The following is a 12009-nucleotide window of genomic DNA, read 5'->3' on the forward strand; positions in this document are numbered from 1 at the left end:
GATAACTTTTTATGTCATTACATGTAGAACTACCTTCTTTTCCTGTAATATGCCATAGTGTTAATATGGCTATAATGTAATAGTTCAGCTGTAAATTTTGGCAAATAGACATATAGTGGTATTTCTAGAAATTATTTTTCTTAATGAAACATCTTTTTTGTTTGAGTACTAAGTTTTGTTTTTTTTCCTGTTTCTTTGAAGTGATTTTTTTTAGCTGTGGTTTGTTTCAAGGAGAAACATGAGCATTCACTGATCTTTAACTAGTGGCTGAATTTATTTACTTATATCATTACACAGTCTGTTTCCAAGTAAATGATATTGTGTTTGATATTATCTGGCAATTTTTTAAAAAACTGTTTAAAATATAGATTAGTCTGTTATAAATAGTCTTATAATACTTGTGGGTAGTTTTAATTAATTATAGTTGTGCATGTGCATTTAAAACGCTACCACTATTGATTGTTACAATATATTTTCAAGTACAGAAACATCAGTTTTACATAGTTTTTATGAGAAACGAAACAGATATTATCCCTTCTGGGATTAAGCAGTGATATAATTTGATTGAAGGCATATAAAGTAATGGTCAAATTTTAGGTACTTAGATTCTTATTAGTGCTATTACTATACTCTTTTTTGTTGTTGTTGTTGTTGATGTGGGGCTTGAACTTGGCTGTCCCTCAGCTCTTCAGCTCAAGGCAAGAGTTTTACCACTTGAGCCACAGCGCCACTTCTGGTTTTCTGGTGGTTTATTGAAGATAAGAGTTTCATGGACTTTCCTGCCCGGTCAGGCTTTGAACCGTGATCCTCAGATCTCAGCTTCCTTCCTGAGTAGCTAGGATTACAGGCATGAGCCACCAGCAGCCAGCCCCTCTTTTTCTTTTTTGGTGCTGGTTCTGGAGCTTGAACTCAGAGCCTGGGCACTGTCCCTCAGCTTCTTTTGCTAAACTTAGCACTCTACCACTTGAGCCACAGTGCAACTTCTGGCCTTTTTGAGAAGTCTATTGAGATAAGACTCTCATAGACTTTTCTGTCCAGGCTGGCTTCAAACCTCCATCCTCTGATGTCAGCTTCCTGATTATAGCTACCATTAGAGCCATGAACCACCAGCATCCGGCATTATTATACTCTTTTTGGAGAATGATGTTAGTATAATTGCAACAATACTTATTAGATACCTACATCAGGCACTACATCAGGCACTTAATTTGTGGTACTTCATATAAGTAGATAAGTTTTTAATGGTATCATTTATTTTCTTATTAATACACAATAGTAGCCATAAATACTCAAACTGTGTTATAGCCAAAATGTTGGAAATAAAGATTTAATTTAGTAAAAGGAAGGTTTAAGGTTTTTTTGTTTTGTTTTTTCCCCTGCCAATCCTGGGGCTTGAATTACTTTTAGATGCTACTTTTAGACCCTCAAAGTGAACACCTTTAATTTTACCCATCTGTAGTAATGATTCTTCTCAGGGATGGAGGAATGTCTTTATAGAAGCCTATAAAAATTTCTGAGCAGCCAGGCACCGGTGGCTCACGCCTGTAATCCTAGCTACCGAGGAGGCTGAGATCTGAGGATCATAGTTCAAAGCCAGCCCGGGCAGAAAAGACCATGAGACTCCTATCTATAATAAACCACTAGAAAACTGGAAGTGGCGCTCTAATTCAAGTGGTAGAGCGCTTGCTTTGAGCTGAAGAGCTGAGGGACAGAACCCAAGCCCAGAGTTCAAGCCCCATGACAGACAAAAAATAAATATAAAAAAAATTTCTGAGCAAAGCCAGGTGCTATCGCCTATAATCCTAGCTACTCAGGAGGCTGAGTTCTGAGGATGGCGGTTCAAAGCCAGTCTGGGCAGGAAAGAATGTGAGACACTTATCTCCAGTAAACCACTCAGAAAACTGGAAGTGGCACTGTGGCTCCAGTGGTAGAGTGCCAGCCTTGAGTTGAAGAGCTGATGGACAGCGCCCAGGCCCAGAGTTCAAGCCCCATGACTGACCAAAAAAAAATCTGAGCAGATCTGTTTTAAATCACATGATCTTCCCTGTATGGGTATTCTTCCTCCCTTCCCCTCCTCCCCCCTTTTCTTTGACTTATGCTGGAATGAAATAGAAGAAAGCTTGAAAACTTGTCTATATGCAATAGTTCCCCAACTCACTCTGTTCAGATTGCTTTGGGATTTTTATTTAAGAAGATTCTCTGATTCAAACTACTTTATAGACATTCTTTTTTTTTTGCGGGGGGGGGGGGCGGGGGGTCTGGTCGTGGGGCCTGAACTCTGGACCTGGTTGCTGTCCCTCAGCTCTTCAGCTCACGGCTAGTGCTCTACCACTTGGGCCAGAGCACCACTTCCAGCTTTTTTCTTTTTCTTATGTGGTGCTGAGAAATCGAACCCAGGGCCTCATGCATGCAAGGCAAGCGCTCTACCACTGAGCCACCTTCCCAGCCCCTTTATAGACATTCTTGAACTGTGGTATACATGCACAGAAATGTCAATCCCCAGGCTTCATTCTCGAGTTTGTGCTGTAGTCATTCATATAGTATCTATTACTCTGTACATGCAGCAGGCTTCCCCGGCTTCTGATGCCAGAGGTGCTCTGATCTTCCTTTGAGAAACTGTCATGCCTTGGAGCTTACTAAGAAACAAAGTAGAGGAGATTCTGGTTTTTGAGCATGGAGAATCTGATTGACCTTGCTATTTGTTTTTAAGGGTTACATTCAGCTTTACTACGTCTCCTTGCAACTAATTACCCACATTTATGTATTGTGGATGACTGGATCTGTGAAGAAGAAATCACAGGAACTGATGCCCTATTAAGACGAATGCTCCTGACTAATAATGCCAAAATTCACTCTCCCAAACAACTCCAAGAAGGTACAATGAATTGGTACTCCCTTACCCCTTTAGTAATATAAGTAGGTACTAAATTAATAAAAATCTTGTGAACATACATACTTCCCTGGGGATATAACTATATTCTGGTGAGTACATTTTAAATAATTTTCCTTGAGTTAAGAAGGTTTTAGTTTTGTTGTTTTTGTGCTGGTCTTAGAGCTTGAACTCAGGGCTTAGGTACTGGTCCTGAGCATTTTTGTTCAAGACTAGCACTCTGCCACTTGAGCCACAGCTCTACCCCTGCTATTTAATGTTAATTGGAGGTAAGAATCTCAGGGATTTTCCAGCCTGGGCTAGCTTCAAACCATGATCCTTAGATCTCAGCTTCCTGATTACATAGAATGATATATGTGAGCCACTGGCATCTAGCTGAGTTAAGGAGATTTAACCTTTTTTTTTCTTTTCTTTTCTTTTTGCCAGTCTTGGGGCTTGAACTGAGGGCCTGGGCACTGTCCCTGAGCTTCTTTTGCTCAAGGCTTAGCATTCTACCACCTGAGCCACAGCGCCACTCCTGGCTTTTTTCTGTTTATGTGGTACTGAGGAATCGAACCCAGGGCTTCCTGCATGCTAGGCAAGCAGTCTACCACTAAGCCACCTTCCCAGCCCTAACCATTTCTTTTTGCTAGGCCAGCACTCTATCACTAAGCCACCTTCCCAACCCTAACCATTTCTTTTTTATGTGCTTTTATCTTTTTCTTCTTGTTGCTGAGAATCAGATTGACATACATTTACCCTTTTTCTCAATAAAGTGGTATGGTTTGAGGAATATCTTGAACTGTTTAGAAGTAAATGTGATGGGGTAATATACTTGTTTTTACTGGATAATATCTAAAAAAGGCACTATGAAACTGAAAGAGAGTCACACATATGAACTTTCTTTTAGAAAGTTTAAAGCTAAAAAAGCAAGGTGCTAGAGGCTCATGCCTATATTCTTAAGCTATTTTAGAGGCTGAGAATGGGAGCCTCACAATATTTTTCTAACCCAGGTGGAAAAGTTCATGATACCTGTTTTTGGCCTATAGTTGGGCAGAAAAGCATGTATCTGCCTATCCTAAGTTCCATGGAAGGTTGAGGTTGGCAGGATTTGTGTTCCAGACCAGCCTGGGCAGGAAAACTTGAGAGACTATATCTACAAAGGGAAACTGAAGATGCACATGTGGTCCCAGCAGCCAAAAGTAGGCAGATTGCTGCTAACATGCATGTATGAGCAGGAAGCAAAACTCTATCCTAAAAATAACCAGAGAGCTGAGAATGTGGCTTAATGGTAGAATAGCTTGCATGAAGCCCTGGGTTCAATTCCTCAGTACCACATACACAGAAAAATCCAGAAGTAGCTCTATGGCTCAAGTGGTACAACACTAGCCTTGAGCAAAAAGAAGCTGAGGGACAGTGCCCAGGACCTGAGTTCAAGCCACAGAACTGGCAAAAAAACCCCCAACAAACCAGGAACCGGTGGTTCTGCCTTTAATTCTAGCTACTCAAGAGGCTGAGATCCTAGGATCTCAGTTCAAAACCAGCCTGGGCAGGAATGTCCATGAGACTCTTTTTTTTTTTTTGGTCCGGTCATGGGGCCTGAACTCTGGGCCTGGGTGCTGTCCCTCAGCTCTTTAGCTCAAGGCTAGCGCTCTACCACTTGAGCCACAGCACCACTTCCGGCTTTTTTCTTTTGCTTATGTGGTGTTGAGGAATCAAACCCAGGGACTCATGCATGCAAGGCAAGCTCTCTACCACTGAGCCACATTTCCAGCCCCCATGAGACTCTTATCTCCAATAAACCACCAGAAAACCAGAAGTGGTGCTGAGCTTCAAGTGATAGAACACTAGTTTTGAGCTGAAGAGCTGAGGACAGCACCCAGGTCCAGAGTTCAAGCCCCACGACCAATAGACAAACAAACAGCAACAACAACAACAAAAAAAACCCAGAGAAACAGGACTCAAGGTGTGGCTCAGAGGTAATGGGTCAGTCTATAAGCAGAAGGTCCTGAATTCAAACCCAAGTACCAGCAAAAGCAAAAGTAAAAACAAACAGGCAGCTGGGTGCTAGTGGCTCATGCCAGTGATCCTAGCTACTCAGGAAGACTATGTGAGATTGAGGTTTAGAGCAAGTCTAAGCAGAAAAGTCTGTGAGGCTCTTATCTCTATAAATAACCACCAAAACCTGGAAGTGGAGCCGTGGCTCAAGTGGTAGAGTACCAACATTGAGTTGAAGCTAAGGGACAGTACCCAGGCCCTGAGTTCAAGTCCCAGCGCTGGCAAATTTTTTGAAAAATTTTTGGTTTTGCAGTTTATAAACCTTGTTAGTTACACACACACACAAACACACACACACACACACACACACACACACACACACACACACACCTTATAATCACTGCACTGCAAGGTGATTATTGAATTTTGGGTTTTGGTTTTGCAGTTTATAAACCTTGTTAGTTACACACACACACACACACACACATACACACACACACACACACACGTAGTTTATAAACCTTGTTACACACACACACACACACACACACACACACACACACACACACACACACACACACACCCCTTATAATCACTGCAAGGTGATTATTGAATTTTGGGTTTTTTTCTTTTTTTTTTTTAAATAAGTTTTTTGTTGTTTTGCTTTTTGCGTCCAGTCATGGGGCCTGAACTCTGGGCCTGGGCACTGTCCCTCAGCTCTTCACCTCAAGGCTAGCGCTCTACCACTTGAGCCACAGCGCCACTTCTGGCTTTTTTCTTTTTGCTTATGTGGTGCTGAGGAATCGAACCCAGGGCCTCATGCATGCAAGGCAAGTGCTCTACCACTAAGCCACCTTGCCAGCCCCTTAAATAAGTTTTTTATTGTGAAAATACTGTGCAGAGGGGGTTACAATCACATGAGCAAGGTAATGAGTAGATTTCTTATCAAGCATTATTGCCTCCTCCTTTGTTTTTCCCCTACCATCCCTTCCCTCCTACCTCCACACTACATCTCCCCTCCCCCCAATACACATGTAAATTGTAAAGTTCGTTTTGTTTTTCATTTTTTTTTCTTGATAGTAGTCACGATTGAAGTCTTGGAACCTCCCGTAATAGGCAGGTACTTTACCTCTTCAGCCATGGCTCCAACACTCAGATTTTATTATTTATTTTTAATTCTTTTTTTTTTAATTGTGAAAATATTGTATAGAGGGATTACAATTACATGGGCAAGATAATGAGTACATTTCTTATCAAGCATTGTTTCCTCCTCCTTTGTTTCCCCTTCCCATCCCTTCCCATCTCTCCTTCCCCCCCCCCTCCCCCGCCGCTCCCCCACCCCCATATTTTATTTTTGAATGTTAGATTCTTACTACATTTGCCTGGGCTGGCCTCTAATTCAAGATCCTCTTGCCTATAATGCTAGACTGGCAGGATTTACATGCATGTGTCTTGTCTGTTTTTTACTCCTTTTTAAATGCCAAAATTGGTCTTTGGCCCCCTGCCCTTGAGATTTCTTTTTTTCTCATACAGGCCATGGCTTTCAAATCTGGATTTGGATTAATTTTTCATCATGTAATTCAAGGGGTTATAAATCATTTCAAAGCCAAGTTGTTTTGCCACATTGGTTCTAAATCCAAACACAAAGGTGATATCTGGTGTGGTTTTATAAACTTTGGTTAGTTATCCTGAATTGCTCTTTTAGGTTCTATTGCTTTCTTGTGGTAAAGGACATCAGTGGTCTTTAAAGGACATCGATGGAAAGGGCATCAATTAAAGTAGTTAGTTGGTCATGAAATTTACTGTGTTCTTTATAATAGCGGCCAATCCTCAGGCAGCCTGTGAGGAAAAAGCAGCAAAAAGTAAATTATAATAATTATTTTAATCTGGGCACTGGGGGCTCACACCTGTAATCCTAGCTACTCAGGAGGCTGGGATCTGACAATTGCGGTTCAAAGCCAGCCTGGGCAGGAAAGTGCATGAGCCTCTCCCTGAGTTCAAGCCCCTGACTGACCAAAACAAAAAAAAAAATTCATTTTTTGGTGGTACTAGGGTTTGAACTCGGGACCTTGTTCATGTCAATTGACAATCTACTGCTGAGTCATGTATCTACCTTTGTTTTACAGTGTTTGTTTTTGAGATAGTGTGTTACCTTTTTCCTAGGAGTATACCTGGATCAGAATCTTTCTATTTTATACCTGGAATGACAGGAAGGTTCTACCACTGCCAGCGATTGGCTGAGGAGTCTTGCAAACGAATTTTTAGCTGAGGTTGGCCTCAAACCATGATCCTCTTGATTTCAGGATCCTGATTAGCTAAGTTTTCAGACATAAATCACTGTATCCAGCTATTGTTTTATTTAACCAAATATTATCAATACATTATTCTATCGTATCATCAATATAAAAAGTATTATGATGCTAGGCATGGTAACATGAGCACCTCTAATCCTATTCTCATGGAGGATTGTGGTCAAAAGTTGGCCCTGAGACAAAAACACAAACTAAGGCATAAAAGGGCTGGGAGTGTGGCTCAAATGGAAATGAACTTGTCTAGCCAGTGTGAGGCACTGAATTCAAGCAGTAGGCTCAACAAAAAAATAAAGAATTAGTGAAATATTTTACCTTTTATACCCACATCAAGTTTTTCCATCTGGTATGTTTATACTTTTACCACACTGCAATTTAGACTCTTCACATCTCAGTTGCCCATTAGTTGCTATGGTTCTTGAACTCTGTTGGAGAGAATAGTTCTAGTAACATCGCACTGGATGCTCACAACTTATAAATGGGCTACTTGAAGGAAAGAATCAAGGAACTTTTCAGATGAAAAACTACCACAAGCAATACTTTGGCCTATTTTTCTATTTCAGTCCTTCTTTTAAAATCAATCTGAATAACATAAGGAAGTGTATTGTTCGGTCACCAATGTGATTTAAAAGTAAGAATATTTTATTTATTTATTTTTGCCTTGAACTCAGGGCCTAGGCACTGTCCCTGAGCTTCTTTTGCTCAAGGCTGGCACTCTACCACTTGAGCTATAGTACCACCTCCAGCTTTTTCTGTTTATATGTGGTACTGAGGAATTGAACCCAGGGCTTCATGCATGCTAGACAAGCACTCTACCACTAAGCCACATTCCCAGCCCCAGAATGCTTTATTTTTTAGCAACATTGTTTTCTTGATTTGTTTGGCCTGTAGTGTAAGAGACCAAGCAGTGTCATTCCTTTTTTGATAAACTGTACGAATGTAAGTTATGACTACTAATGTTTTTGTTTTTGTTGTTAGCATTTTCAGCTGTCCCAGTAAGTCATACTCAAGTGATGCAGATTATAGAACACCTGACTCTGCTCTCTGCCAGTGAACTTATACCATATGCAGGAGTATTAACATCCAATATGAACCAGCTGCTGAACTCAGGGGTTCCGCGGAGAATTCTTCAAACAGTCAACAAATTATGGATGGTTCTTAATACTGTGATGCCTAGAAGGTACATTTAATGTGTTGTTGCATGTAATAAAGAAGTATGTGTTATAATAAAATATAACAACCTTGGGCTGGGAAGGTGCCACAGTGGTAGAGCGCTTGCCTTGCATGCATGAGACCCTGGGTTCGATTTCTCAGCACCGCATAAGCAAAAAGAAAAAAGCCAGAAGTGGTGCTGTGGCTCAAGTGGTAGAGCGCTAGCCTTGAGCTGAAGAGCTGAGGGACAGTGCCCAGGCCCAGAGTTCAGGCCCCACGACTGGACCACCCCCCCTCAAAAAAAAGTATATATATATATAAAATAAGCTAAACTTAATTGTCTAACACAGTCTTCACAAAGGTGGGAGCATGTCTCACGTGGAACAGCACCTGCCTACATATAGAAGGCCCTGAATTTAAAAAATATATTCTGACAAGACTGTGTATATGTGTGTGTGCGTGCGTGCATATATACACATATATATATATGTTTGATATATACGTGTATAGATAATTAATATCTTTTTGATATTTGACAATGTAATTCCTCTCTGAAGATTTGTAATAAAAGAATTGTAAAGGACAGCGATAGATAATTGCAGTTCAAGGCCAGCTTCAGAAAAAGTAAATGGGATCATATCTTAAAAATAAGCTAAACAGGGCTGGGAAGGTGGCTCAGTGGTAGAGCGCTTGCCTTGCAAGCCTGAGGCCCTGGGTTCAATTCCTCAGCACCATATAAGCAAAAAGAAAAAAGCCGGAAGTGGCGCTGTGGCTCAAGTGGTAGAGCGCTAGCCTTGAGCTGAAGAGCTGAGGGACAGCGCCCAGGCCCAGAGTTCAGGCCCCACAACCGGACCCAAAAAAAAAAAAAAAAAAAATAAGCTAAACATTGGGCACTGCTGGCTCATGTCTGTAACTCATGCCTATAATCCTTGCTACTCTCGAGGCTAAGATGTGAGGAGCTCTGCTTGAAGGCAGCCCAGGCAAGAAAGTCTGGGAGACTCTTATCTTCATAAACTATTCAAAATAAGCCAGAAGTAGAGTTGTGGCTCAAGTGGTTGAGTGCTAGCCTTGAGCAAAAGAAGCTTGGGGACAATGCCCAGGCCCTGAATTCAATCCCCAGAGCCGGCCCACACATACACAAAAGATACACAGAATTATTAGTCTTCCTTCTTAATCCCTCTGTTCTAGTTTTTTAAGTTTCTTTGTATCTGTTTTCAAAATTTTTTCTGAAAATAACATGAGCGAAGGACCAGATAACTGTACGTATGAATGATAACATAGCTGCTTTGAACTGTGATTATTTTCTTATCAGGCTGTGGGTGATGACAGTTAATGCACTTCAGCCTTCCATAAAGTTTGTACGACAACAGAAGTATACTCAGAATGACCTCATGATAGACCCACTCATTGTGCTCAGGTGTGATCCCAGGGTTCACAGGTATGTGTCACTTGAATTTCACTTTTTAAAAATAACATGTGTTTGGCATGTTGTATCCCTTCCTGAAACAAATGCTTCCCCAAAGTGTAAACAACCAAAATGGTAAACAAGAGCCAGAAACTTAGAAAGTATAATAAACCAAGAGTGATTGACAGCAAAGATAAACTCCTATCTTTTTCTATCTTTAAGTCAGACCTCCTATCTTAGATATGCTAGTGGTGTCATTTTCTGCAAAAAAGATCTTTTCTCTAAAGTTTTCATTATAATTTATATTGCTGATTAAATGAAGCAATACTACTATGTAATCTTTGAAATGTAAAAAATAATACATTCCTATTCACCTTTTATTTTGGGCATGAATGTTTCAGTGGGAAAAGTCACTGTACTGTACTATTCAGTTTTTAAAGTATTTTAGCAGTGTGTTTAGAGCATGTTCTGACTAAGTTACACATTTTCACTCTCTTCTGTATCTTTTCCTTCTTTGTTTAGGTGCCCCCCATTGATGGATATTACTCTACATATGTTGAATGGTTATCTTCTTGCGTCTAAAGCCTACCTTAGTGCTCATTTGAAGGAAACAGCAGAGCAAGATAGACCTTCCCAGAATAATACAATAGGTTTAGTTGGACAAACTGATGCCCCAGAAGTTACCAGAGAAGAACTGAAAAATGCATTACTGGCTGCACAGGTAAATTTTGTTAAAAAAAAATGTCATAAGGACAAGGGCTTTCCTAGAAGTGGAATCAATTAAGTGGATGATACATTATGCTTTCTGTGAGTAACACAGAAACAAATACAGTATGCATTCCTTTCATTGCAGAATCTATTATATTGATATTACCTTTGTGTTTGAGTATCAGATGGATTCTGCATGCAAGAAATAACCCAGGAATAATATAAATTTAGTAGCTGTCTGTTTACTCATGTTTTAGAAAAGCACAACACATTTATTTCTGTAAACTGAGTGTCAGAAGTCTACATAACCTTCAGATACTGTAGCACAATTCTCTTCAGAATTAAAGGAGCAGGGGCTGGGAAGATGGCTCAGTGGTCGAGTACTTGCCTCACATGCATGAGTTCTTGGGTTCGATTCCTCAGCTACCACATAAGCAGAAAAAGCTGGAAGTGGTGCTGTGGCTCACGTGGTAGAGAGCTAGCCTTGAGCTGAAGAGCTGAGAGACAGTGCCCCAGGCCCTGAGTTCAGGCCCATGACCAAAAAAAAAAAAAAAAAAAGAGCAGAAAGGCACCAGTGGCTCCTGCCTATGATCCTAGCTACTAGATTAAAAAAAAAATGCATTACAAATTAAGATCTTTCTACTTTGCTACTTTGAAGATATCAAATTGCTTAGTATTTTGTCATCTGTTATCCTGAATTATTAAAAAGTGGCTAAACTTTTACACAGTTATAAAACTTTTCCTCGCCTTGCAAGCATGAGGCCCTGGGTTCGATTCCTCAGCACCACATAAGCAAAAGGAAAAAAGCCGGAAGTGGCACTGTGGCTCAATTGGTAGAGCGCTAGCCTTGAGCTGAAGAGCTGAGGGACAGCGCCCCAGCCCAGAGTTCAGGCCCCACAACCGGACCCCCCCCCCCAAAAAAAAAAAAAACTTTTCTAAATCTAAAGCTGAATTGCTCAAATTGTCATAGTATTTATTATCTCCTAACATTCCATTATATACATTTGCTTTTCTGTTTGTTGTCTGTCTCCACCATTTGTTGTTATTTTTTTTTCTTTCTACCATCTTTGTTTTAAGAAATAAATAACAAAGGATTTTTTCTTCTTCACTGCTATATCCCTGGTGTAGTATTGGGCATGTAGGCATCTAATAAATATGTGTTAGATGAGTGAAGATACAAATAAAATCTCAGATTTGCCTTTAACACCTTTATATTTTGTTAAAATATAAATTAAAAAAAATTTTTTTTGTTGGTCATGGGGCTTGAACTCTAGGCCTGGGAGCTCTTCGTGAGCTCTTCTGCTCAAGGCTAGCACTCTACCACTTAAACCACAGTGCCACTTCTGGCTTTTTCTGTTTATGTGGTGCTGAGGAATTGAACCCAGGGCCTCATGCATGCAAGGCAAGCACTCTACCACTGAGCCACTTTCTCAGTCCTTAAAATTTTTTTGTGAGTCCTGGGGCTTGAACTCTGGGCCTGGGTGCTATCCTTGAGCCTCTTTGTGCTCAAGGCTAGCTCTCTACCACTTGAGCCATGGTGCTACTTCTGTCTTTTTCTGAGTAGTTAA

General features: G+C 40.6%; 1 protein-coding gene across 2 annotated transcripts in view; it reads left to right on the plus strand.

Moving 5' to 3' along the window:
* The window catches only part of Ints2 (integrator complex subunit 2), a 62355-nt gene that overhangs the window by 43802 nt on the left and 6544 nt on the right, over nucleotides 1-12009 (plus strand). For both annotated transcript variants that reach the window (XM_070027072.1, XM_070027073.1), the window contains exons 17-20: nucleotides 2711-2875; nucleotides 8155-8356; nucleotides 9641-9766; nucleotides 10256-10454. In XM_070027072.1, coding sequence (XP_069883173.1) covers nucleotides 2711-2875; nucleotides 8155-8356; nucleotides 9641-9766; nucleotides 10256-10454 — 692 coding nt within the window. The remainder of the gene's footprint in view (nucleotides 1-2710; nucleotides 2876-8154; nucleotides 8357-9640; nucleotides 9767-10255; nucleotides 10455-12009) is intronic.

Source organism: Dipodomys merriami, unplaced genomic scaffold, assembly GCF_024711535.1.
Source record: "Dipodomys merriami isolate MVZ:Mamm:240054 unplaced genomic scaffold, mDipMer1.0.p SCAF_19, whole genome shotgun sequence".
In the NCBI taxonomy this organism is placed as follows: Eukaryota; Metazoa; Chordata; class Mammalia; order Rodentia; family Heteromyidae; genus Dipodomys; species Dipodomys merriami.